At 41.5% G+C, this 22,138-nt stretch overlaps 2 protein-coding genes across 6 annotated transcripts in view; one reads left to right on the top strand and one right to left on the bottom strand.

Annotated features, from left to right (window-relative positions):
• The window catches only part of LOC134415668 (damage-control phosphatase ARMT1-like), a 48,873-nt gene extending 48,744 nt beyond the window's left edge, over nucleotides 1–129 (bottom strand). Inside the window, exon 1 of the mRNA XM_063151290.1 lies at nucleotides 41–129. Within this exon, the coding sequence (XP_063007360.1) occupies nucleotides 41–90 (50 nt within the window). The 5' untranslated portion in view covers nucleotides 91–129. The remainder of the gene's footprint in view (nucleotides 1–40) is intronic.
• A 121-nt stretch (nucleotides 130–250) lies between these two features.
• On the top strand, nucleotides 251–21,307 carry RMND1 (required for meiotic nuclear division 1 homolog). 5 transcript variants are annotated; one of them, XM_063151286.1, is made up of 12 exons: nucleotides 1,476–1,564; nucleotides 2,955–3,469; nucleotides 7,755–7,863; nucleotides 10,761–10,836; nucleotides 11,184–11,223; nucleotides 14,191–14,291; nucleotides 15,536–15,642; nucleotides 17,658–17,722; nucleotides 18,631–18,707; nucleotides 19,801–19,921; nucleotides 20,610–20,726; nucleotides 20,960–21,307. In XM_063151286.1, exons 1-12 carry the CDS (start codon nucleotides 1,522–1,524, stop codon nucleotides 20,990–20,992), a joined length of 1,404 nt encoding a protein of 467 aa, XP_063007356.1. In that variant the 5' UTR covers nucleotides 1,476–1,521; the 3' UTR covers nucleotides 20,993–21,307. The 5 variants fall into 5 exon arrangements, with proteins under 5 accessions (XP_063007353.1, XP_063007356.1, XP_063007352.1 ...); XM_063151283.1 differs by lacking the exons at nucleotides 1,476–1,564; nucleotides 20,960–21,307 and adding an exon at nucleotides 251–309 and having other exon boundaries at nucleotides 20,610–20,834; XM_063151282.1 differs by lacking the exon at nucleotides 20,960–21,307 and having other exon boundaries at nucleotides 20,610–20,834.
• The last annotated feature ends 831 nt before the right edge of the window (nucleotides 21,308–22,138 follow it).

Genomic DNA, 22,138 nt, shown 5'->3' with positions numbered 1-22,138 from the left:
GCCTCGCTGCCGGTGACGAGCGCGCCAGGCCGTGACGGACCCCTTAAACCTGCCCGACAGGGACACCGGGAGCGCCGGTACCGCCGCCATCTTGCTCCGCCCCCCCGCGAGCCGGCGCACCGCCCTGTCCCTGCCCCCTCCCGGAAGCGGCCCCGAGCGGCAGCCGGACGTTATTGGCGCGCGGGCCGCGCCCCGCCGCGCGGCGACGGACGGGCGGGGCGTGTCGGCCCGCGCGCCCTGGCGGGGCCCGGCGGGCGGTGGGCGGGGCCGCGGCTCGCGCGGCGGAGAGCGGCGCGCCCCCTCCCCCAGGTCAGTGCTGGCGCGCGGCGGCGGCGGGAACCGCCTCGCCCCTCCCGCCGCGGCGGCGGCGGCGGGCGCGCGCGCGGGGCGGGGGAAGGGAGGGGAAGGGGGGCCGGGCCGGGCCGGCGGCGCAGCGGGTGCCCTTGGCGGCCCCCGCGCCGGCCGGAGCTGCGGCGCAGCCCGCACTGCGGCAAGGGAGCGGGGCGCTGCCCCTCCTGGGACAATCCCGGGGCCGCGGGGCCTGCGCAGCGCCCGCGGGAGGGCTGTGGGCGAGCCGAGACGGCCTCGCCCGTCCTTCCCGACACCTCCGGTGCTGCCGCGGCCGGGAGGGCCCCGCTCCGTTCCTCGCGAGGAGGGCGCAGTTTCGGGGCGAATGCGAGCCCCGTCCGTGGATGTGAGGGGCGATTCCCAGCCCCGTGCCTCCCCCCACCCCAAGATGCCGTTGTGGCGGCCGGAGCGGGGCGGCTGCCGAGCGGCCGCCCCGGCACCCCCCGTGTTCGGGTGTCGCCGCTCGGGGGTGACGCAGCACCGGTGGAGGCCGCGGGTCGGGGGTGGGGGGGCCCGGACCCCGCGCGCTGGCGGCGCTCCCTTTCGCGCCCCCGCCAGGGGCGCCCGTGAGTCGCGCGGGGCGGGGGCGGCCCCGGCGGCCTTGCTGGGCCCGCGCGGGCGGGGCGGCCTCGCCTTCCGATTGGTCGGCTTGCTGCCCGCTGTGCCCGCCTCCCGGCGCGCAGCCAATAGGAGCGGAGCGCTGGCGCCCTTCCCCCGCGCTTGCCGCAGGGGCGGTGCGGGCGCTGTTTGCCTTGGAGCCGAGGGCGGCAGGGCAGGGGCGGAGTGTCCCCGGCATCCGGGGCTGGCGGGCCCCGGGGGCAGCCTGGAGGCGCCCGGACTGCGTGGGCCGGGCGGAGCTCGCGGGCCGGTCTGTGCCGGTCCGGTCCGGTCCGGTCAGCCCGCCGGCGGAGCGGGCCCGCCCTGCCCGAATATGTCGGTGGCTGTGCCGCAGCAAGCCGGGCCTCCCGGCCGGGGAGGCAGCGGGCGTGGCTAAAGTGCCGAGTGCTGAGGAGACGTTGGAAAATAAATCCCAGTTCCGTGCCTGCTGCTCGGAGGTGGCGCCTCCTGCCCTGCTGTGGTCGCCCTTGGTCCCGCTTTCCTCTCGGATTGCTGTGTTCCGCTCCTCCTGGCTTGGCGCCTCTGGTGCCGCAGGTCTGGCGCTCCGGCCCCTCGATGGAATTCGGTCTATATGATCTCTCTTTCCTTGCAACTTACTGTAAGCCTGTACAGTTGAAAAATCATTCATGGCATTACTGAACCGGGATGAGGTTTTGTTGGCTAGGAACGCCAACAAAACCATTTTGAATCTCTTTCTGCCACTTACCACACACTGCTGGAGACTTTACCCCTTGCACCAGCTCTCCAGCACTGGGTTGCAGTTGCTGAGTTTCTCTCAGCTCTTTTTTTATCCAGGAGGTATCAGGCCTTTAAAAAGGTAAATATGCCTTGTCCTGGACAGCATTGCTTTTTAAATACAGAACAAGTTTAAAATTAAAATAATATTTTATCCCAGTAAGTATTCCAATAACAGGCTTCTAAATGGGGCAAAAAGGTACAAGGAAGAGCATGAAAAACAAAGTTAAGCCCAATATCAGTTCATCAGGGTATCCTTGTCGGGATGGAGGGCTTGTTCCACAGCACACACTATGATTTGCTCTTTAAATAAAATGTTTATTTGAACTATTATGTTAAATGTATTTTTAGTATTAAAGATCCTCCTTCAGTTTTTCAAAAATATTCTAAAATGGGCAGTTTTTTGAAGTAGGCAGCTTGAGGACATTCTGTTAATGACTTGCTGAGGATGGATTTTGTGTTGTAAAGGAAATGTTCTTAAGAAAGCCAGATGAGGGTAGGGACTTGTCACTGAGCTTTTTCAGCAAACGAAACACATCCGCTGCAGTATTGAGTCTGTGAATATTTTTATTTTATTAGCTCACACAATGTAGTGCAAATATAGAAGGGTTGCTCTTAGTCTGAGCTGCACAAGGGCACCGTTGTGTTTCGGGCTGCAGGGTGGCTGTGTGTTTCGGCAGGCCTGGTGGTCCCTGCAGCACCAGGATGTACTGGCAGGAGCAAGGCTGTGAGTGGGCTCCATTCTCTGTCCTGGGGTCAGGGCAGATGGCTGGGGCTGGATCTGTGCTCGGCTGGTCGTGGCACAGCGGCTGGGGCTGAGCAGTGTGGGTGTTCTGCAGGTGACATTCCCCTACAACCCCGTAGTAATCTAATTGCTGCTTTTATCACGTATCACAGTGATTCACAGCGTCTGATGTTCTCTTTAACGTGTGTGCTTGCTTGCTCACAAGCAGTGGAGTTACTGAAAGTGCAGGCTGCTGCACAGAATGAGCAGCCAGAGGAAAAGATGCCCTCTTACATATTGATACGGCAGCCAGTTCTATTTTTTCACCACTTGTTGCAAGCACACAGATGTGTTTTGATCTTAGAGTGTTTCCGTAGGATCAAAAAAACCTTTTTATTCCCAGCAGTGTCGTGTGCTGAGGAGCACTAGCACATGCAAGAGTAGTGACCACCTTTTAGATAAGAGGGAAGTAATTTTATTTCTTTCCAAAATGTTGACGGATTATTTTGTTTGTTTGTTTTAAATACAGATCAGAGGGAAGAAATGAGACTGAAACTTCTGCACCTTCAGATGAGATCTTTCCACGCTTTAACAACAATATGCCAATCCCAAAGCTTTAACAAAACTGGATGTCTACTATTAAAGCTGGATAATGAAGTTGAAAGAGCAGCTCACAGAACAGCAAAGTCTTGGGATTTGTGTGCACTGAAACCTGCGTTCCCTTGGTTGACAAGTCAATGTGTGCCACTCAGGAATCAGCATTTTCTCCAAGGATTTCTGTCCACTTTGGAAAGAAGTGTTTATTATCAGCATGGGGAGGGTTTTTTCTCATCCTGGAGACGTTTGGGGGTGACAGTGATGGAAAACTACAGGCTCAATACAGAGTGGATCAAAAAGCTTAGGAACACATCATCAAGATTTTATGCAGTTGTATCAGCTGGTAAAACTGTCCCCAAAGCCAGTAACCAGCCAGTCAAGAGGCCACCAAAGGCACCGAGGACCAAGCAGCCATCCAGAGCGAACCTGCCGCTCTCTGACATGGAGGTGAAGTATAACATTTACAGTCTATGTGACATTGAGGGACTGCATCAGTTTAATTTCCATTCAGATTTGCGTTAGGATGGACATTTTAATGAAATTAACATAATTAGTTGCTGAGAAAGACTTCATTATTTACACTAGTGTTGGAGCTTTGTAAATAGAAACAAGCTTGATAGAAATTGGCATGTTTGGTATTTTGAAGGTAAAATGGAAGTTTACTTGCAATGTGTTAACCAAAGTATAGGGAAGATGAGTGGTTTACTATAAAGTGGAAAGGTGAAGTGCATTAAAAATAGTTTTGACCAGTGCTTTCAAATGACATTTTCTATTGAGAAACAAAGTCTAACTGTCAGAATAATTTAACTTTCTTTACATCTCTTTGCTTATCCAGATCTACCCAGTTTTAAGGTTTCACTCAAACAGAAATAAAAGTGAAAGTCAATAGTATAAAGCTTATATTCAGATTAGGTTTCAGATGGGTAGTGAATGTGCAGGTGTAGCCTGTGTTACCTGAGAAAGATCATTCTATGTGTAGAAATGGCACCTTGATTATCAGACTCTGATGTTTACAGAGGAAATGCAGCAACATACTGTTTTAGATACTGTGAGGTACAATGAGGAAGAACCGTGCGTATTTGTAGCCAGATCTCCTTAAGCTAGCTCTTGGCCAAGCCAGGCCTTAAGTACACTTGAATGTAGGATTCCCATAGTGAATCCTGGTGTCAGATATGTTACTGTTCTCATCAGGCTAAAACAACTGAGTTTCAGGGTATTGTTAGTAAAGTAGTATGATAGGTGAGACTAAAACAAGGACTGTGTCTTTAGAAATAGTTTCCACGTTCCAAAGTATATCTGTTACATGATCTGTTGAATGTGAGCAGAGAAAAATTTTAGTGCTTGCCTTCTCATATCTAAGCTTATGATGAGTATTTTGTGTGATAAGCAGGTGCATGCCTTGGTGCATGCCTTAGTGTAACATAAAAAGATAGTTATAAAGAATTTAGTTCCCACTAACATTTTCATGTTGCTTTGGAAGAGGAAAGTGAAAAATATTAGTCCTGGAACACTATGTAATGCTTCCAGCTTTTTAGTCATGGTATAGCATTACATTCAGAGTTTGTTTCTCCTTGGTTTTGGGTGAAGTGACAGCATTTTTGAGGCTTTTAAATGACAGCATAGAATGCAAACAGTTTCTTTGTTTGACATCTTCATATATATGTGCAAGTAACAGGCAGTGCTATTTTTACTGTTTTCCGTTGTGAAGAAATGGAGAAAATACTGCCTGATGCACTGAAATAATAACATACTTCCTGAGGAGGCTTTAGCATGGCAAAATGCTGGGCCAGAAATTACCTCTAGTGTAGCAGGCCCTAGCACCAAGGCCGTTGCCTTAGGGACATCTCCTTCCCATCTTTCCCTGCCTCTGGAGACAGCAGTTGTGGGCCCATTCCCGAGGTTCTCAGTGTGAGCGCCCTGAGGATCTGTGGTGTTTTCCCTCTGGGAGGGCCTGACAGCTGACACCTTTCTTTGGCAGAGCACTTGGTGAGTGAGATCCTTCCCACCCTCCCCAGCACTGGTCTTCATGTGATTTTACAGGCAGAGTGCAGGGCACCAGCAGTGGTAAATCGTTGTACAACCAGTTTTTCAGGACAGATAGAGGATTTCCTTGGAAGCAGTTCAGTGGTTTAGTCAGACCATCAGTGAGTGGTACCACTACTTGGATAACCTGGTACAATCTGATGGCAGGAAAAGCCTCTGAGCTAACTCTTAATGCTACAGCCATCCAGCTGTAGAAATAGTTTGAAATTCAGAAATTCAAACTATAGAAATAGTTTGAAATTCAGGCATAGACACAGTATTTACCACATTTAGATAAAGATTGATTCCTGTGGTGATATGAGGACTAAAGTTCATCCTACAGGTTTTCTTTCTTAAAGTTTTTTGTATGCTAAAATTGGAAGAGATGGACTAAGGGGAGTTATGATTCCATGAGCCTGTACAGTTGTTGGGGGCAGGATGATACAGAAAATGAATTGTCAAGGTACGTAGCTGTCCTTAGGAGCAGCCATCCTGTGTCCTGCTCTGAATAGAATCTCAATAATGCCTTAGGCAGAAAGGAGAAGGGGGTGAGTAGCTCAAGTTCCTTTCTAGCACCAGTACAGGTGTTGTATTCTGGGGTTTTTGAAGTTTGAAGTTAAAGTGATGCAGCAGAAAACATGGCATTAAGGTTGATTAGCCAGTTAACACATCTATTTTAGGATTAACTGAGTCACTGATTAGAGTAGATTTTTTTGTCCACCAGCACCCATGGACACGTATTTTAGGTGTCTTAATTACAAATTATGCCTAAGCCAAATGTTCTCTATCAAACAAGATTTTTGTAAATATGTGAGTGAAACAGTATATTGTAAAAAAAAAAAAAATCCCCAAACCTGAAAGTAGTTTATATCCAAAGTGCTTTTTCAGGCACTTAGCTAAATGGAAAACCTCTGGTTGTAACTAAATGAGAAATGTAACCATTGAAACTAAAATTGCAGCTGTAAGACAAAAAGTCAATCCTGTAGTGCCTTGAAATGAAGAATTGCCCAAGTAATACACTGTGCAAAACACAGAGCAGGACAGAGGTTTTCAGATTGTATACTGACTACAAGATGAGAATTTGCTTCCTTAACTCTTGACAGAAGAATTTCATGGCAGAGCATGCATACTTATCATAACAGGAGCTTTTTGGAAGAATCTTCAGATTCAGATGTATAACTGGCACTGGTGATTTAGTGATTGAGAATGGATTTATGCAGTTGAAATTATGATAATGAAATGATAGTTTGAGGGAACTGAAACTAGAGTTCTGTTCCACTGTTCAACCTTCTAGCACAGTTATGGGAATATGCCTACAAAATTGCTCTCTGAATATTATAATTACTTTGGAAGCTTATTTTCTGCTAGTGGTTGCTGAATTAAGATGATGTGTAAGCAAAGGCTGTGATGGTAGAATGTTGACATTAAAAAAGAAAAGTTCAAATGTGAGGTGGTGATTCTAATGATTGCTGACAGCCCCCCCGCAGGGAGCAGAGCCCCTCTTGGAGCCTTGCTATCTGACAGTGTATGAGTGCTGCAAGAATGTAACTTGTATTTTACATTCAAGTGTATTGTGGACCTAAATGCCTGCAGATGAGCACAGTTCTTTTGTTCATTTGTTGTTAGTTACATCTCCATTTGTATTAGTTACAAAAAGCTGGGAAGTGACTGATGCACAGTGTGACATTGCTTTCTGGACGTTTTCCACTACATTGTACTGGAAAACAATTTTGTAGGTTATACATGATATCAGAACAAAGAAATGCACTTCAGATGAGTAGTAGAATTTGCAAATCAGTGTATTGTGACTTGTTTGATTAATCACGAAAATCTCACATCTCTTTGCAAGTCAGTATCATTTTTCCATTTACTTCTTTGAATAGGACACTTTAGTTGTTTAGGTTGTGGGATACTGGGACAAGCCGTGTGCTGTTCCCCTGCTGCGAGTGCAGGATGCAGCTCGGGCAGGCAGGGACGCTGGAGCTGTGCAGTGCCTGCAGCTGGCCCCGAAGGTGCTGACTCTCTGTGCTGCAGCGGCTCAGCCCGGGCAGTGGCTTGGTGCGTGGCAGGGCACAGCGTTTGTGTTTGGAGCTTCTGCTTGATAAACACACTGGGGTACTCAAACTCCATTTATCTTTACAACAGTGCTAACAACACAGGGATGTTTTCCTTATTGCTGAGTAGGGTTTGCACAGAGCCAAGGCCTTTTGTGCCTCACCCCACCCCACCAGCGAGGAGGCTGAGGGTGCACAGGGTGTTGGGAGGGGACACAGCCAGGACAGCTGACCCCAACGGATTTTCACGGTGTTTTAACTCTGTCAGGGGGTGTCCTGCCTCTGGTTTCAGTGGTCAGCCAAGTGTGTCATAAGCTGTGGGATGGGAGCAGCAGCAAGTGCAGCTCTACTGTTCAAGTATTTGATTGGCTTTCAGGGAAGAAGAGTTGTCTTTGAGGCTCTGTCATAGAGATTTTGTTGTGACTTCACTCATGCCACCTGACTTGTTCTCAGTGTGTGATTTGCTTTCCCAGTTAACGACGAGCAAGTACTCTTTGTTAGTATATGTATACCAGGTAGAAATCATGGCAATGATACCACAGAACAATGCATAAATGAAAATTGTCACTCTCTTTAAAAAGTCGAAGCAAACAGTTGTCTTATTACCATCTTGCTTCAGCATTGCCCTAACTCAAATCTCTGTTCCTTTGGCACAGAATCTGATGCAGTGCACAGCCTTTGCAACAGCAGATGAATATCATCTTGGTAATCTGTGTCATGACCTGACTTCACATGGATATGTTGAAATAACAAGTTTGCCTAGAGGTAGATTTTTGAAACATATTAAATGCAATGTTTTATCTGGGGAAATAAAATATGGGTGAGGGATATAATTTTTGTAACTTTATATATTCTTATTCTAATAATATCCTGGAATATATCATACTGCCTGTAAAATTATTGCTTTGCTTTAAGATTCTATTTACCTAAAAGTCCCCACAACAAAACCTTTCAGAATAGCAGTGTGAGTGGCTCTTCCCAGTTGTAATGTTGGGAAAAAGTATCCTCTGATACTTTTTCCCAACATTACAATTACATTAAGAAGTATAGAAAAATTACATGCATGCATGAGAAATAACTTTGGAAATTGATACAGAGAATTTGTACAGAAATTCACTAACTGTTAGTTTTTGAATGTTTTATTTTAATTAATCCTTCAGTAGTGAGGTAGTGCAGTACATCAGCTGTCAAAACAGTTCTGTAGTTTGAAGTGTTGCATCTTCTTTCTGTACCTAGATTTCTATTAATGTAAATCAGAGTTGGAGAGGAAGGCTTGCAAGAGAGAATCTTGCTGACTTAGTGAAATGAAAAAGATACACACATAAGTGTTTAGTTCTAGTAAAGAGAATGCTGTTGATACTTCTTTATTGGGCCAAGTATATCCTGGCAATTGTTGAATGCTACACTTAGGCTTCAGCAAAATAATTGATTCTGGTTTCTATATAAAATATCTCTGCAGACTTGGGAAAGTATGGCTTGCAAATAGCTGCATTATACTACAAAAGAAAAACAAATTGATCTTATTATGGCTTAAGGAACCTTATGGCCTGGAACAGCTCTGATTTTCATATGTCAGGAGTAGAATACTTTTCTTCTTCCTTTGAAAGAACAGATTATATGCAACTAGGAGAAGCACTGGCAGTTCATGGGCTTTTCAGTAGGGGTTATCAGGAGCCTGTCTGCCTCTCAAATAATAATCTAAGTGCAGTGATACTCCAGTGGGTCTCTTTCAAGCACGAGACTTACTAATGACTGTCTTGTTCAGAAAGATAAACGTGAAAGACAATATCCACTAGAATATAGACTTCATGTTTCTTTGTAGTTTCTTTGTATTGAAACTAACCCTGGTTTCACAGCTTTGGGATAGAAACTTTGTACAACCCCCAGCATGACTTGAATTAAACGTTACTGTTGACATTATTTTACCCTGGGAGTGTCAGTTTTGCCAATTCCTTTTATTTCTTCATGGTGTTTTTGACTCATGAGTACTGTTTATCAAAGGTTTGGAGGAAGTAATGATGAAAGGATATTGGATTGTGCCAGCAGATCTGAAGTGTTGTGATGGTTGGCATGTGCATGTAGCAGTGGTTGGTTACCAAGCCAAACACTGAATTTGAGAGAATAAATTTTAAAAATATTTCCACATAGAAATCTAAAACAGCAGTTATGGTGTGATATTGTTGCTTTGTAGTGTTTTTCCAAAGCATTATTCTTGGTTTTACCTCTTTAAAAACATTTTAGAGGCAGATCCTGCACCTCCACTTAAAGTAGACCAAATTCTCTTCAACTGTGTGTGTTTTGGCTGGAGTGGATAAATAAAGATAATGGCTGGTATTTGAAAAGGCAAATGAGAAAATGTAGACAAATGTTACTTCCATGATGAACTCAAACTTCACACCTAAAATCCTTCTAGTTATTCATCCAATTATGTGTTTCTGAACTGGACTAGCAAGTGGAAGAAAAGTCTTTAAGGGCTCATTCAGACCAACTACGGGGTCCCAGTTCAGATATTAGCAAAAAGGTGTCTGGTACTTGGTCGTGTCTCTCTGCTGCCTCAGTCTACCTGCCCTCTATGGCCTGAGCAGTAAAGGTATAATTTGTACACAAGCAGAAGTAACAACTTTTGATACTACATCACTTGACTTGTGATTTTCCTCAAAAGGCATTTAAATTTTTAAGGCTTAGCTGTTAGGCCCTGCAAATTCTTTGTTAGGCCTTGCAAAATCTTAAATAGAAGTAGGGGACTTTCCTGGTCTAGCTTCCACTAGTGCTGCAACAAAACAAGTCATGCTGGTTTGAAACCACATCAGGACTTGGAAAACTCCATCTGCATTAGTGAGTGGCACAGTGGAGAAGATTTGTAGAAGAAGAATCAAACCCCTATTTTGAGAACCCAACAACCACATTTTGTAAGTTTGGAGATATTCTGCTTGGACTAGCTCTGGTCTAATCCTTTGTAACAAATGCCCCATTTAGTGGTTGGAGTACCACAGCAGCATTTTTTTATCTTCTCTTTCATTTTAATTTAATGCAAAAGCCCTCACATTTTATGTATTGTTGTGCAGTGCACATCAGAAGTGTGGTAAGGGAGAGTGGGTGGATGATTTATTTCAAAAGCACACTTCTGATGTGCAGGGAAATGCAGGTGTAGGCTCCCCTGTCTTGGGGGTACACTCTTTCAAGTTTCTGAGTGGCAAAGTAAAGTCAGCACAATTTGAGTGCAGATTAATCCTTTAGTGTATAGAAATTAAGAGCTTCCAGGCAAGCAGATTTGACTGGTAATTTCCCTGCAACTGTGCAAAACTTCCACAGTTCTCTCACATTGTATGTCCATTTCTGTGTTCTGTTCCTGGTTATTTACAATGTCTGCATCAGTTTTCTCCTAAGTCTTTTGTTCTTCAAGACTACTATCTTTCACTAGCTGAAGATTCTGGTGAGGTTCCCAGCAGAGGCCCAGTCGATCTAGAATGTGTTCCCCAGTTTAGAGAAGCAGTGTAGTTTGATATTTTAGTTGGTCCCTGGCAAGCATTTCTATCAGAAAAATAAAATGTGGAACTGGCTGATATGTTAGTATAACTGTTGAATTACATGCTTACAGCTATCAGCTGTCATGTTTAGAAGTTTGACTAAATAGTCTATTTTTTTCACTTATTTCAAACCAGATGCTGCAAATGTTTTGGTGGTCAGTACTGAGAAATCTGCAAAAGAAGATGATCCTGGCATGATTTTTTTCTTCAGGTAAGCAATAAATCATGCTCAAAATATTATGGCATTAATCATAATGGTGTGAAGGAAGTAGTGCAGCTTGCTAGATCTTGCGTCATATTACCTCATGAAACTCAAGGAATAACTGTCCAGTCAGAATGATTTTTAAAAAAATCAGAATTATTTAAATGATTGAAAAACACCTTCTCATGATTTGTCATTGAAGTCTGGTTAAAAAGCAACTAGTATGTAATTTCTCTGAACATAGTTTTAAGTTTCTTGATTCACAATGACAAAATCTGCCACTGTACAATTTGATTATTCCATTAAAACACATTTAAAACAGTATGATTACACTCAGTTTTTCCTTGAATTCACAGGGAAGGGGCTGTTGTATTTTGGAATGTGGAAGAGAAAAGTGTAAGTAAAGTGAAACTTGGTTAAAACTGCATAAGCAAGTGTTTTGTCAGTCTCACAAAGCTCAGCATGCTAGAGGTTTGTTTGGGAGATTGATCTTTCTGTGAAGGAAAAAAGCTGATTGATTCTTCTCCAATGAGTGCAGGTTCTTGCCTGCTACTGCCCTCAAGTGTGTGGGCTGCTGATACATCACCTTTGAAATTCATCTACTTAAGACAAAAATCTGAAACCTTAATTTAGTGAGACTGACAAAAAGAATATTCTTGCAGTTCTACATCCTGAAAAAGTAGATCATAAAAATCTACCTGTGAATGATTGTTTGAAAAGCACTAATGTAACAGAAAGTATGTTAGAAGAAAAGGATTATTCCATTCTATTCCATTTTAAGTCAGTTATTAAAGACTTATGTTTGTACAACTTTGAAAGAAAAAAAAAGAATTATAAGCAACTCATTAATACTGTCCTGTGTTTTTACCAGCCAGCAATTTTCCTGAAGGAAGTTTTTTATTGATTGGTATAATTATTAAATATGTTGCTGACATATTATATTTCGGTGATCTTTGCTGACCTAGAAGGGTATGCCAGAAGCATATCTATTCTAATGAATACATTCATAGTTATTTAATGTTTTAAATGTATTTTTCTTACTGTGGTTAAACTGGATTCTAGATACAAAAGTATCTAGAATTGACCTAATCTGTAGACAGACTACGTGAAATTAAATGGTGTATTAAATAGATGATACTGAGATGCATTGAAGTTCACAGGAGGATTTTCACTGGGGTAAATGAAAACACAGAGCAGTTGTTTCCAGATGTGAACAGTTTCTAGATTCTTCTGTTTCAGCATTGAAATGTTCCCGATTTCCTGTCTGTTTTGGGGGGTGTCAATGTATTAGGTGTCCTAAAAAAGATAGCAGTTCTCCCTTGCTTGTTTGCATGCTATGGCTGTAACTACACTACTGGTTCACAAATATTACTGAAGACCAGCTGCTTTAACTCCTGATGATCTTTGAGTTGAACACCTTAGCCCACCAGAGTACTCTGAAAATTCTCCTTTTGTTGTACAAGCTTAAATACCTTTGAAAATACCTTGTTTTCATGGTCAATACTAGCATCAGTAATTGGTCCCTTGCTAGCTTTATTTGCAAAAGAGGAGGAAAATGCCTCTTTCTGTTTATTGAAATCATAGTGAAAGCTTTAACTGCCAAACAACTTGCTCAAATACAGGAAGTGTTTTTATGGACATGCTTTAATGAACTGAAATGAAAGGAGAAAAATCTCAAACTGGTCAGTAGAACAGAAGCTGAAAGTAATTCAGTAGAACAGAATGTAGAGTGTCACTGCAAATGGACAAAAGTACCCCAAATTTACTAGTAGGAGAAAAAAAAGTGAAATTAACAGACATTTACCAGAAGAAGTAACAAATACAGATTGATCCCAAAAAGAAACTTAAAACAAAAGAGCAATTTTAAATACCTGAGTAGGAAGGTTGCACAGCAGCTTCCTTACCAAAATAGCAAGGGCAAAAAGAAAAACCAGCTCGGAGGTTTTTTAAAAGGAAACTGTGTGACGTAAGTGCCCATAATAGCAAGAGTTTGCAGCTAGTGACTCCAGAACATCTCTTCTAATTAATTTTACTGTGTCACAGCTAGTCCCTTCTATAAAATTAGGCTGGGCCTAGAAGCAGTGTGAGGTTTGCACTGCTGAACTGTCCCTGGACACTGCTGTTTTGCTGAGGTGACTGGCCTCAGAGCAGATGCTTCCTATGTTCTCACCCGTTTTTATCACAAGACTTGAACTGTATGGTGAGTCTTAGTCATGCTAATATTGAATTCAGGATTATGAAAGGAGCTGTTTCAGCTGTACAGTTGAGGGGGTTTTTCAGTGAAAAATGTTACTGTGTTACATAGACAGTATCACCAAAATTGTTGAAAGCAATGAAGAAAGCTAGCAGTGCAAAGAAAATCCCTCTTGCAGGTGATCCAACAGATTTTTTTACAGTACTTAACCTGGAAAATATGCTTTATGAAAAATGTATAGGGTACAGTTTTGTGCTAAAAGATGAACTATGAGCTTTTATTTTAAAAGGAGAGTGCTTTCAAGTATGACTTAGTACAAGATTGAACTCTAAAGAATTTAGGCATCAAAAGTGTTTTGTGGTTTGGTTTTTTATTGGCTGTTGTGTAGCTAAATGCCTTTTAAAAACTCATAGGTGAGTGCTTTTTTTAGTTCAGAATTTGTTCTAATTGCAGATGATTTTTTTGAGGGGAGCCTTGTAGCATATAGAAAGGAACAAGGATGAGAGATCCTAAGTCAGACGTCAAGAGGAAAAAGTTTTGTGAGAGAAAATGGCCTTTCTTCCTGCATCAGGTTTTAGTGTGCTGGAGAATAAAGGAGCAGCGAGATTACTTCTGCAAGTAAAACTGCCCATTTAACCACTTACAGGGATGAACGTGGCAGCTGAAACAATTTTTCCAGATTTTTGTAGTGGTAAAGGGTTTCTGTAATATAACTGACCTCTGGTAGCTGAAACAAGACTACTGATTTAGCAGCAAACTAGTAATTTTATCAGAAACAACCACCTAATGTACTTCTCGTAAAGATTCATTCCCACACTCGGACATCTGCCAAAATCTAGTACCTCTCATTGTTACAATACTGAATACATCCGTGTTGCCCTTACTGCTGCTGTGGTTAATCCTTACCCTGTTCCATGTGTGCACATATAAAATGACATTTCAATTTTCCCAGATTCCTTGCAGCTGTTTATAGCTACAAATTCTTCTCAAACCACAACTAGTTTCAGATGTAAACTATGTTAATAGTAACTTCATTATTTAGCACACCTCTTCATTGTTAGGTAAATAACTTCATCATGAAGGTTGCATTCATCAGCCTGCCCTGTGCAAGTTCTTTGCAGTGATAATTTGCTGCATGCTAACTATTGCTGCAATTGTCTCCTTCTTAGATGAAGCATACCATGCGAGTGCTAGAGCAGCATGAAATTCAGCCATACGAAGTTGCACTGGTCCATTGGGAGAATGAAGAGCTGAACTATAGAATAGGAGAGTAAGTATCTTCAGGTGGTCTGTGTATAAAAGCTAACAGACACCTAAACCAAACTCAAGCAAAAGTAATTCAGCTAGTAAAAATATACTTGTCCTTACTTTTTTTTCCAAATGAGTAAAATAAAGAAGACTATAAATCTCAGTGGATAAATGTTTCTGTCTTGGTAAACTTGCAAGTAGTGGCCTTTGTGATTTGCTTATGTGATAGATCTTGTAAATAAGAAGCTCCCTGCCCACACAACTCTTCAGCAATCCCAAACAGAAATGATGTATGTCACAGCAAAAAAACTAACATGCATTATTGAGACGAGTTTGATTTTAAAGAGGATGCTCTCTGTAAGCTTTCATCAAGTCCTTGAGATTCATATACAAAGATGTAATTTCTGCAATTACTTCATTTAGTAGGAAAGTTACAGTTTGATTATTATGTAATGATAAACCTGGCAAGTTATCTCTCCTTGTTAAATAATGTTTTTTCATCATGGGAAGAAAACTATCTCTACAGAAATATTTCACAATGAAAATGATTTTATATATTATCTGTAATTTTCCAACAGCAGCCAAAAGCAACCCCTAGACAGGACACTTTTAATAGGAGCTGAATGAATGATGCTCAGCTTATTTAAAGTAACTTGATAAGGAGACAGCTGTGTGGTTTTTCCTGACCATTTGAAAACTGCATGTACTATTTAGTTGTGTAATTTGTGATTCTTGACATGCTTCATTTCGCTTCTGTGTGTTTCATGGTGAGATTGACATGAAAAATTGAACAAGTCTTTTGTCCCCTTTTCTTTGCTCCTTACCCTCTATGCAATAGATGTTTTAGGGAAAGCAGCATCATAGTGGGGAGGGAGTAAGATTGATAAGAGTGACAGCGGAAAGTGAAAACAGAAAGATAACAGAGGAGCTAAAGAGCAGGAGAGAGGCCAGCATCCTGCTTACTCTGAATAATCTGTGTGTATGCAGCAATGCTACAGTTACCATCACAGCTTGCTGCATTTGCATTTACACCTAGAAAATTTGGCCATAATATTTGTCTTAGACCGAGGAACTAATTTTCAGTGATTTGTTGTGAATATTGTCAGGTTGAACTTGAGTAAAATGCAAGGATGGGGATGATACCATACAGACATGGCATGCCTTATCTAAATAAACAACTAGCCTTTCTTGCACTGTCAATTATTCTTTAAGTGTTCCTATGCTGGTGGCTCGATCAATGAAGATGCTTCAATATTGTCTTAACAGAGGTCAATCAAAGCTCCATAAAGGACAAATCTTGTTAAATTCTGAGCTGGATAGTGATGAAGTTGTTCTGCAGAAATTTGCCTTTTCAAATGCTCTTTGTCTTTCTGGTAAGTTAAAATTGTTCATACTATGTAGTCTATGCTACAGATTTTGTGAAATGTCATTATAAGTGGGACTTGTACAGTGACAGGCTGGCAAAAGTTTGGTATCTGGTTTAGACAAACTTTGTAAAGAGTGATTGTGCTTCAGATTGAGAGGATTTGTTTTCAATGCTTTTACCATGTTTTCTGTAAATTGGAATTGCTTTATTGAATGGAAACCTTTTTAAAGCTGAACAAAGCACATTAACAAACATGTTTTGCAAAAGATACATGTTCTACTGAGCATCCTGTTCCCCACCTTTGAGAACTATCCTAGGATAACAATGAGTGTAGAGGTCACTACTAGAAACCTCTCAGTAATCTTGAATTATTCATACTGACATCATTTCCTCTGACAGAAAAAGCTAGTTGCCAGCTAAAAAAGTGATACAGGGCAGCTATTCCCAGCTGGGGAGGTGTATCAGTAATACATATGTGGACCAGAGTCACAGATAATGCTTTGCAGGCTTATTAGCCATGGTGGCAGACAGTGGGAGGCACTGTGAAGAAGTCAGGTTCACCAGTCATCCTGCTGCTTGAGCAAATAACACCTGTCTACTGCTTCAGACCTTGAATGATGGAGGGAGTGGGAGTTAAGAACCAGCAGCAGAAGGCTGTCCTCAAAAAGGCCTTTTAAGGTCTGTCTACTTCTACTGCCTTTAGGGTAAATTCCAGGATTCCAGTAGTATTTTGGGGAAGTGCACCTATACACAGGAGAGAAACAGAATGCACATTTTTGAAGTGCTACACCATTTCATCAAGGAGTGCAGTGTAAGTAAGTGGTTCTCAACTGCTGAAGGAAGAGCTGTTGAGAAAAAAGCATATTGTTCTCTATAGTTTTCTTATTTATAAAGGCACTGTATGGAAGGGTAGTGCTTCCTAAAAGGGAGCAAGGGATTTATTCCCAGGAGATAATGTTCAGTAAAAATAAAGGATGCAAGTATAGTCCCTAGTCAGATTTATGAACGGCAGAAACCAGCCTCTGTCAAATAACAGGTGACAGATTAAATGCTTACTCGCTGTTGTTTTATTCAAGGGCTAAATTTAAAGTAATTTAAGTCAGTGACTTGGATTAGGCCTTTGTATTCAAAAGATGTGTGCAAAATGTTCAGCATTGGGTTTACTGGCAGTGTCCTAGCCAGATGATACTATTGATTACTGCCACAGAAGAGTTCGTTTTGACAATTAAATCTTCCCTGATTAATTTTATCAGATTGAATGAGGTTAAGTTTTGATCTGTTGCTACTTCTTTCTTGTCGGGGAATCTGTGGACTAAAGAACAAGGCCCAAGTTATATTATCATCTTGCAGAAACATTTTACTAGGTTCAAGCTGAGGCATAGCAGAATTTGTGTTGCCAGTGCCAGTGCTGAACTCAAGCTTCCATAGAACAGAAGTTAGTATCTTCAGTAACAGTACACTCACGTAAAAACAAAGTAGGAGATTGCTCAAGTTTGGATTGAGCTTCAACAGGAACAGGTGGTGTGTCCATACAAGCTAACTCTGGCTGGAGTGCAGTGCATCAATACTGCACAAATGGAGAACGAGGGCTGTGCAGGACACTAGAAATGCAGCGGAGGCTCTTGAGGTGCCACATGAAGTCAGCCTGACGCCAGCATAGCTCATTATCTCCAGCCTCCTTGGAATGTAATTTGCAGAGGGCTCACACATCCAGTAGAGCACTTGGGCACACAACTTGTGAGCTGAAGCAGAAACTCTCCAGGATCTGAGCTGATCACTTGGAGAAGAAAGCTGTGCTCATGGTGAAGCTGGTTCTGTGTGCAGAGCTGTGTCAGTGCCCAGCCCAGATCTGCCCACTGGTACATTAACAGTGATTGTGTGGTACAAACTGTAACTTGCTGCAAATAATGTCTGTAAGCATTGACATGTCCTGAAGCAGCCTGTTGGCAGATGTAAAGGTAGAATTACTTGAAAGCATATGTACTTCTCACAGTCTTCTGCTTTGTTGTCTCTGTGTTGCAGTGAAACTAGCTATTTGGGAATCATTACTGGATAACTTTGTGGAATCTATCCAGTCAATTCCTGAGGTGAGGTCTCGTTCCCCTCCTTTTCTCCTGTGTTTTGTAAAAAATCAGTCCATATGTAGCTGAGGATAGGGAAAAAGCAATTGAATGTTGAACACATTTGATCGTAAATCCGTCAGTGTAGAGAAGTTCAGAACACCTGCAGAGGGGTTGGACAAGAAATCGTCAGCCTTTAAAGGGCTGGGAGTTCGGTTCTGCATTGTAATAATGTTTCCTATGTTGTGCCACTGTCACTTGCTACTGGTGAAATGTATGTGTAACAGGATAAGCAGCAGTTAAAAATCTGGCCAAACACAGAGTGTGCTAACTTGGGCTGAAAACAATGTGCTTTGACTTGAACATAATGAAGAGTTTGAGTGAATTACTTAAAAGTTTTTCATGAGACGTAATTACAGTACAAAGCTCACATAATGTTGTATATAAAATTAAGATTTGTAGAGTTCAAAACAGAAAACGTTTGGTTTATTACTTTTATATGAAGGAAATAAATGGTAATACATTGATTGTTATAAGGAGAAAGTCTATTAAAAGGCTAAGGAGTGGCAAGGTAAAAGAACACTGTCATGACTTTAAAATAAAAACAGCAGGAAGGAAGAACAAATCATCTCTTGTTCAGGAAATCACTTACAGAAAATGCCCCAGTATCATCTCTTGTTCAGGAAATCACTTACAGAAAATGCCCCAGTATTTCTGTAGCTACTGATGACGTACTCAGTGATTTATTGAGAAGCCTGGATAAACCAGTTGCACGGTGATATTCTTAGAAAGCTAGAGAAGCAAGGCACTAAGCAAACAAAACTGTTAGTAAGTACAGTGTGCATTCTAAGATACTTCAGGCTGTAAAACTGTGGACTTCTTAACTACTAGTACATGTTACTTGATCAAGCAGTGAAGAACTTCCTACTTTTCAGATTCTAAAGTCACGAAGGAAGGTAAAGCTCTCTCATGCAGACGTGATGCAGAAAATTGGAGAACTCTTTGCACTAAGGTAAATTCTTTGGTTACACCCAGGACATTGTATTACACAGAATGTAAAAGTTACATTGTGCAGTATACAAAGAGAAGAATGCACACCAAGTAGAGCAGGGTGAGACAGGGTGGGAGAATTCCTTATTTTGACTGGAGTTTGTGTGTTATTTACATTAGTAAGGGGACCCACTGGTTCACCACTCACTGGCATTTCAACTGCAGGCATTAAGTAGGCAGTATATCATAAATGACCAAATACCACACCCTTTTCCTTTCCTGAGTACAGCAACATGTGTTTAAACTAGTAATTACAGTAGGTACTGTATTTACAGCATGTAAAGGATACCAGGAGAAAGGTGGGTAGGTGTAGCACTGTTAACGACAGCCTAGAGTCGGTAAATATCTTTTGAGTTCTGTTCTTCCCTTGACTTACTCAGAAACCACTGCTAAGTCATTGTATTTAATGTTTTTTCATCCCTCTAGTGAAATTCGGTCTTTGACAATACAGACCATTACACACTCAAAAATTAAAAAGGAAAAAATCCCACCAAAATCTCCAAGTTAAAAAAAAATCCTGTTTCAAACGCTGGGGTACTTGAAGGACTGATCAGTAATCAACAGTGACATTCCAGGTATCCAAAGGTTTGTTAGCAATACGTTGAAGGCAGGAGATTTTAGCTTTCAGCCTTTATGACGCTTAGACCATTGCCTGATTCTGAGGGGTGTGCTGCACACACATATCCAGCATGCAGTACCAGTCACATTTAGGAGTTCTGTATTGTTGCTTCAGTGAGCCCCAGCATAGTCAGGGATCTCTCTCCAGGTATCGAAAACTAAGGAAGGTGAGAGGTTGAGGAGGCAATGATGGCATAAGGAAAAAGTGATTGATGTTCAAAAGAGTTCCACAGTAGAGTACTTGCAGAAAAGTTTCAGGAGATGTGACCAATTTTAAATAATCACTCCAATTGTATTTTTACTATGAAAGGAGATACTTTTCATACTGTATGTAGAATTACAGGAAAATTTTCTTATTTCGTTTAATTGCATGTAAATATTTGCTCCTATATTCACCACGAGGAAGACTGAACTACAGTAATGCCCATTCTTTTTAGACACCGTATAAATCTGAGCTCAGACCTGCTAATAACACCAGACTTCTACTGGGACAGAGAAAAACTGGAAGAGCTTTATGACAAGACTTGCCAGTTTCTCAACATTAATCGCAGAGTTAAGGTGAGTGTTTTATTGTTGTTTGAATCTTCCATGCTCAGATCAGTTGTCTTTGGCTCAGCAGGGTCACAGATTGCTCTGTGAATGTGCTTTCTTTGCAGAAAGTGAATAAATAATAAGGTATTATATACTCTCCCCTTTTCCAGGTGTTGTTAGCCCACTTGCACCTTTACCTGGTTTAGGTTAACCTGCCTCGCATAAATGAATTATTTCCTGAGCCACTAAATTAGGCTTTAAATAGAAGAACTGAGAAGTGGATTCTTCTTACTGACGTGATCATTCACATCAGTTCTTGAAGGGTGACATAATGTTTACTGCTGAACCAGAATAAGAAGCATGAAAACTACCTCCTGGTGGTACAGCAATCATACTCAATTTTGGGGCATTCCAGAAAGCTGTATCTTCTTTTGCTTATGACTGTTTTCATGAGTAGGTATTGCCCAGAAACACTTCAATACCTGTAGATGCATATCTAAATTTATATTCTTTTGGGGAACCCATTGAAATTACAGGTTCATTTATTCTGAAGCTTCTGTTGCTTGTGCATGTTGTCTTACAGAATTTTCTGTTCTAATAATTTTCTATTCTATTTTGCAGAGGTGTCAACCCCTTTCTAGTTCTGTGTTTCCCTATTTAGTGATCTGATTCCATTTCTGAAGTCCAGATTTGTGATGTTTGTAATTGCTTGCAGGTAATGAATGAAAAGCTCCAGCACTGCATGGAGCTGACAGACCTAATGCGAAATCACCTGAATGAAAAGCACGCGCTGCGCCTTGAGTGGATGATAGTAATACTGATCACCATAGAGGTTGGTGGGCCTTTCTTCAGTATTAAGGACATAATAACAAGTGCAATTTCTATACTTCATACTTTGAGAAATAAGATTACTGGATTAATGTGATGTACACAGGGATTAGTATTTGTTCTTTGCAACTTTCAAATTGCAGCTACAGTTACTTTTCAGATTATCTGATTTATAGCGTAAAGTGGTTTAAAGGTTTTAAAATAAAAATTCACACCAATGTGTTTGCTGTTCCACAGGTTCTGTTTGAACTTGCAAGGGTAGTTTTCTGATGACAGAACAAACTCAGGAAGAAGAAAACAGACAAAACAATAGAAAAGACAAGACTTGGAATATTCTGATCAGATGCTTCTGGAGAATGATGAAGTTGTGTCTCCTGATAAATCTCTAAATCTTCTGCTCAAATTAAGAAAAAAATTCAAATCAGTCTGTGAACATTATTCCCAGCCACTGTACTAATAATGTTAGAGAGGGCTTAACCTATGGATGAATCTCATGTGTGCTGACTGTATTTGGTGAGACGCTACATCTTTCTCCCTTAACAGTTAAAATGATGCTGAATAAATGGCTACTTTGTGTATTTCTGATAGATGTTTTCTCTCATGTTTACCAGCTCACTCTTGGAGAGCTACAACACTGTCCCAAGCTTGGAGATGGCATTACCATTTGTTCTGGCATGATTTTAATATATGTGGCAGATATATTTAACGTTATGTTCCATCCCATCAGAAAGTGGTGTTTATATACTTGAATGGGTAGTACTATTTTCATTCTTTTTTTACATTTAGTATTCATATAGAAGGGGAATCAGTTGATCCTAGAAGTCACAAGGACCTGTAGCAAAATGGTAAACTAAAGGAAGATTCACAGTATTTCTCTGTCCACATTATCATGCTATCTGATTTTCATCAGTGTAAGTTGCAAGGAGTGAGTTAGCATAGGGTGAGATGTCTTAATTATCATCTAAGGTAAAAGTTTCTTCTTTTTTATTTTTAATCTGTTCCTAATCCACAGAATGCTACTTGAGAGGATGAACAGATTTTTTTTATGAGCAACTTCTTTTTCTAAATGTATTTTCAGAAACTGGTACACAACTGCTGTTTTATCACCTCTTTCAAATTCACTTTAGTCCAGTGTATTGAATAAGGAACAGAACCTAAAGATTCTGTTAAAAGTTCCTGGAGCATTGTTAACAAGCCATGATGACTAAATTCTGGCTAAAAATGCAACTACAGTTGCAGTAGCTTACTGTTCTCTGTTCACCTGAGAGAATTATTTCTGAGTGCAATACTGGACTCCTGTTGAATACATCAAATAGACATAATGGAGATAAAAATAAAGTCAGGCACAGCTAGCAAAAACATCTGACTACAAACCCATCCTTTTGCCATAAATTGCAATACAATGCCATGGGTGCC

This window comes from Melospiza melodia, chromosome 3 (genome assembly GCF_035770615.1).
Source record: "Melospiza melodia melodia isolate bMelMel2 chromosome 3, bMelMel2.pri, whole genome shotgun sequence".
In the NCBI taxonomy this organism is placed as follows: Eukaryota; Metazoa; Chordata; class Aves; order Passeriformes; family Passerellidae; genus Melospiza; species Melospiza melodia.
The sequence above is the reverse complement of the archived record's forward strand: the minus strand, read 5'-3'. Positions and strand labels throughout refer to the sequence as shown.

What these genes read in the sequence shown, in the direction of transcription:
- RMND1 (XM_063151282.1), top strand. Translation starts at nt 1,522, where the DNA reads ATGGAATTCGGTCTATATGATCTCTCTTTCCTTGCAACTTACT. An exon ending in AATAACAAGTTTGCCTAGAG is followed by an intron (nt 7,864 to 10,760) that starts GTAGATTTTTGA and finishes ATTTCAAACCAG; the next exon opens with ATGCTGCAAATGTTTTGGTG. An exon ending in CTATCCAGTCAATTCCTGAG is followed by an intron (nt 17,723 to 18,630) that starts GTGAGGTCTCGT and finishes CCTACTTTTCAG; the next exon opens with ATTCTAAAGTCACGAAGGAA.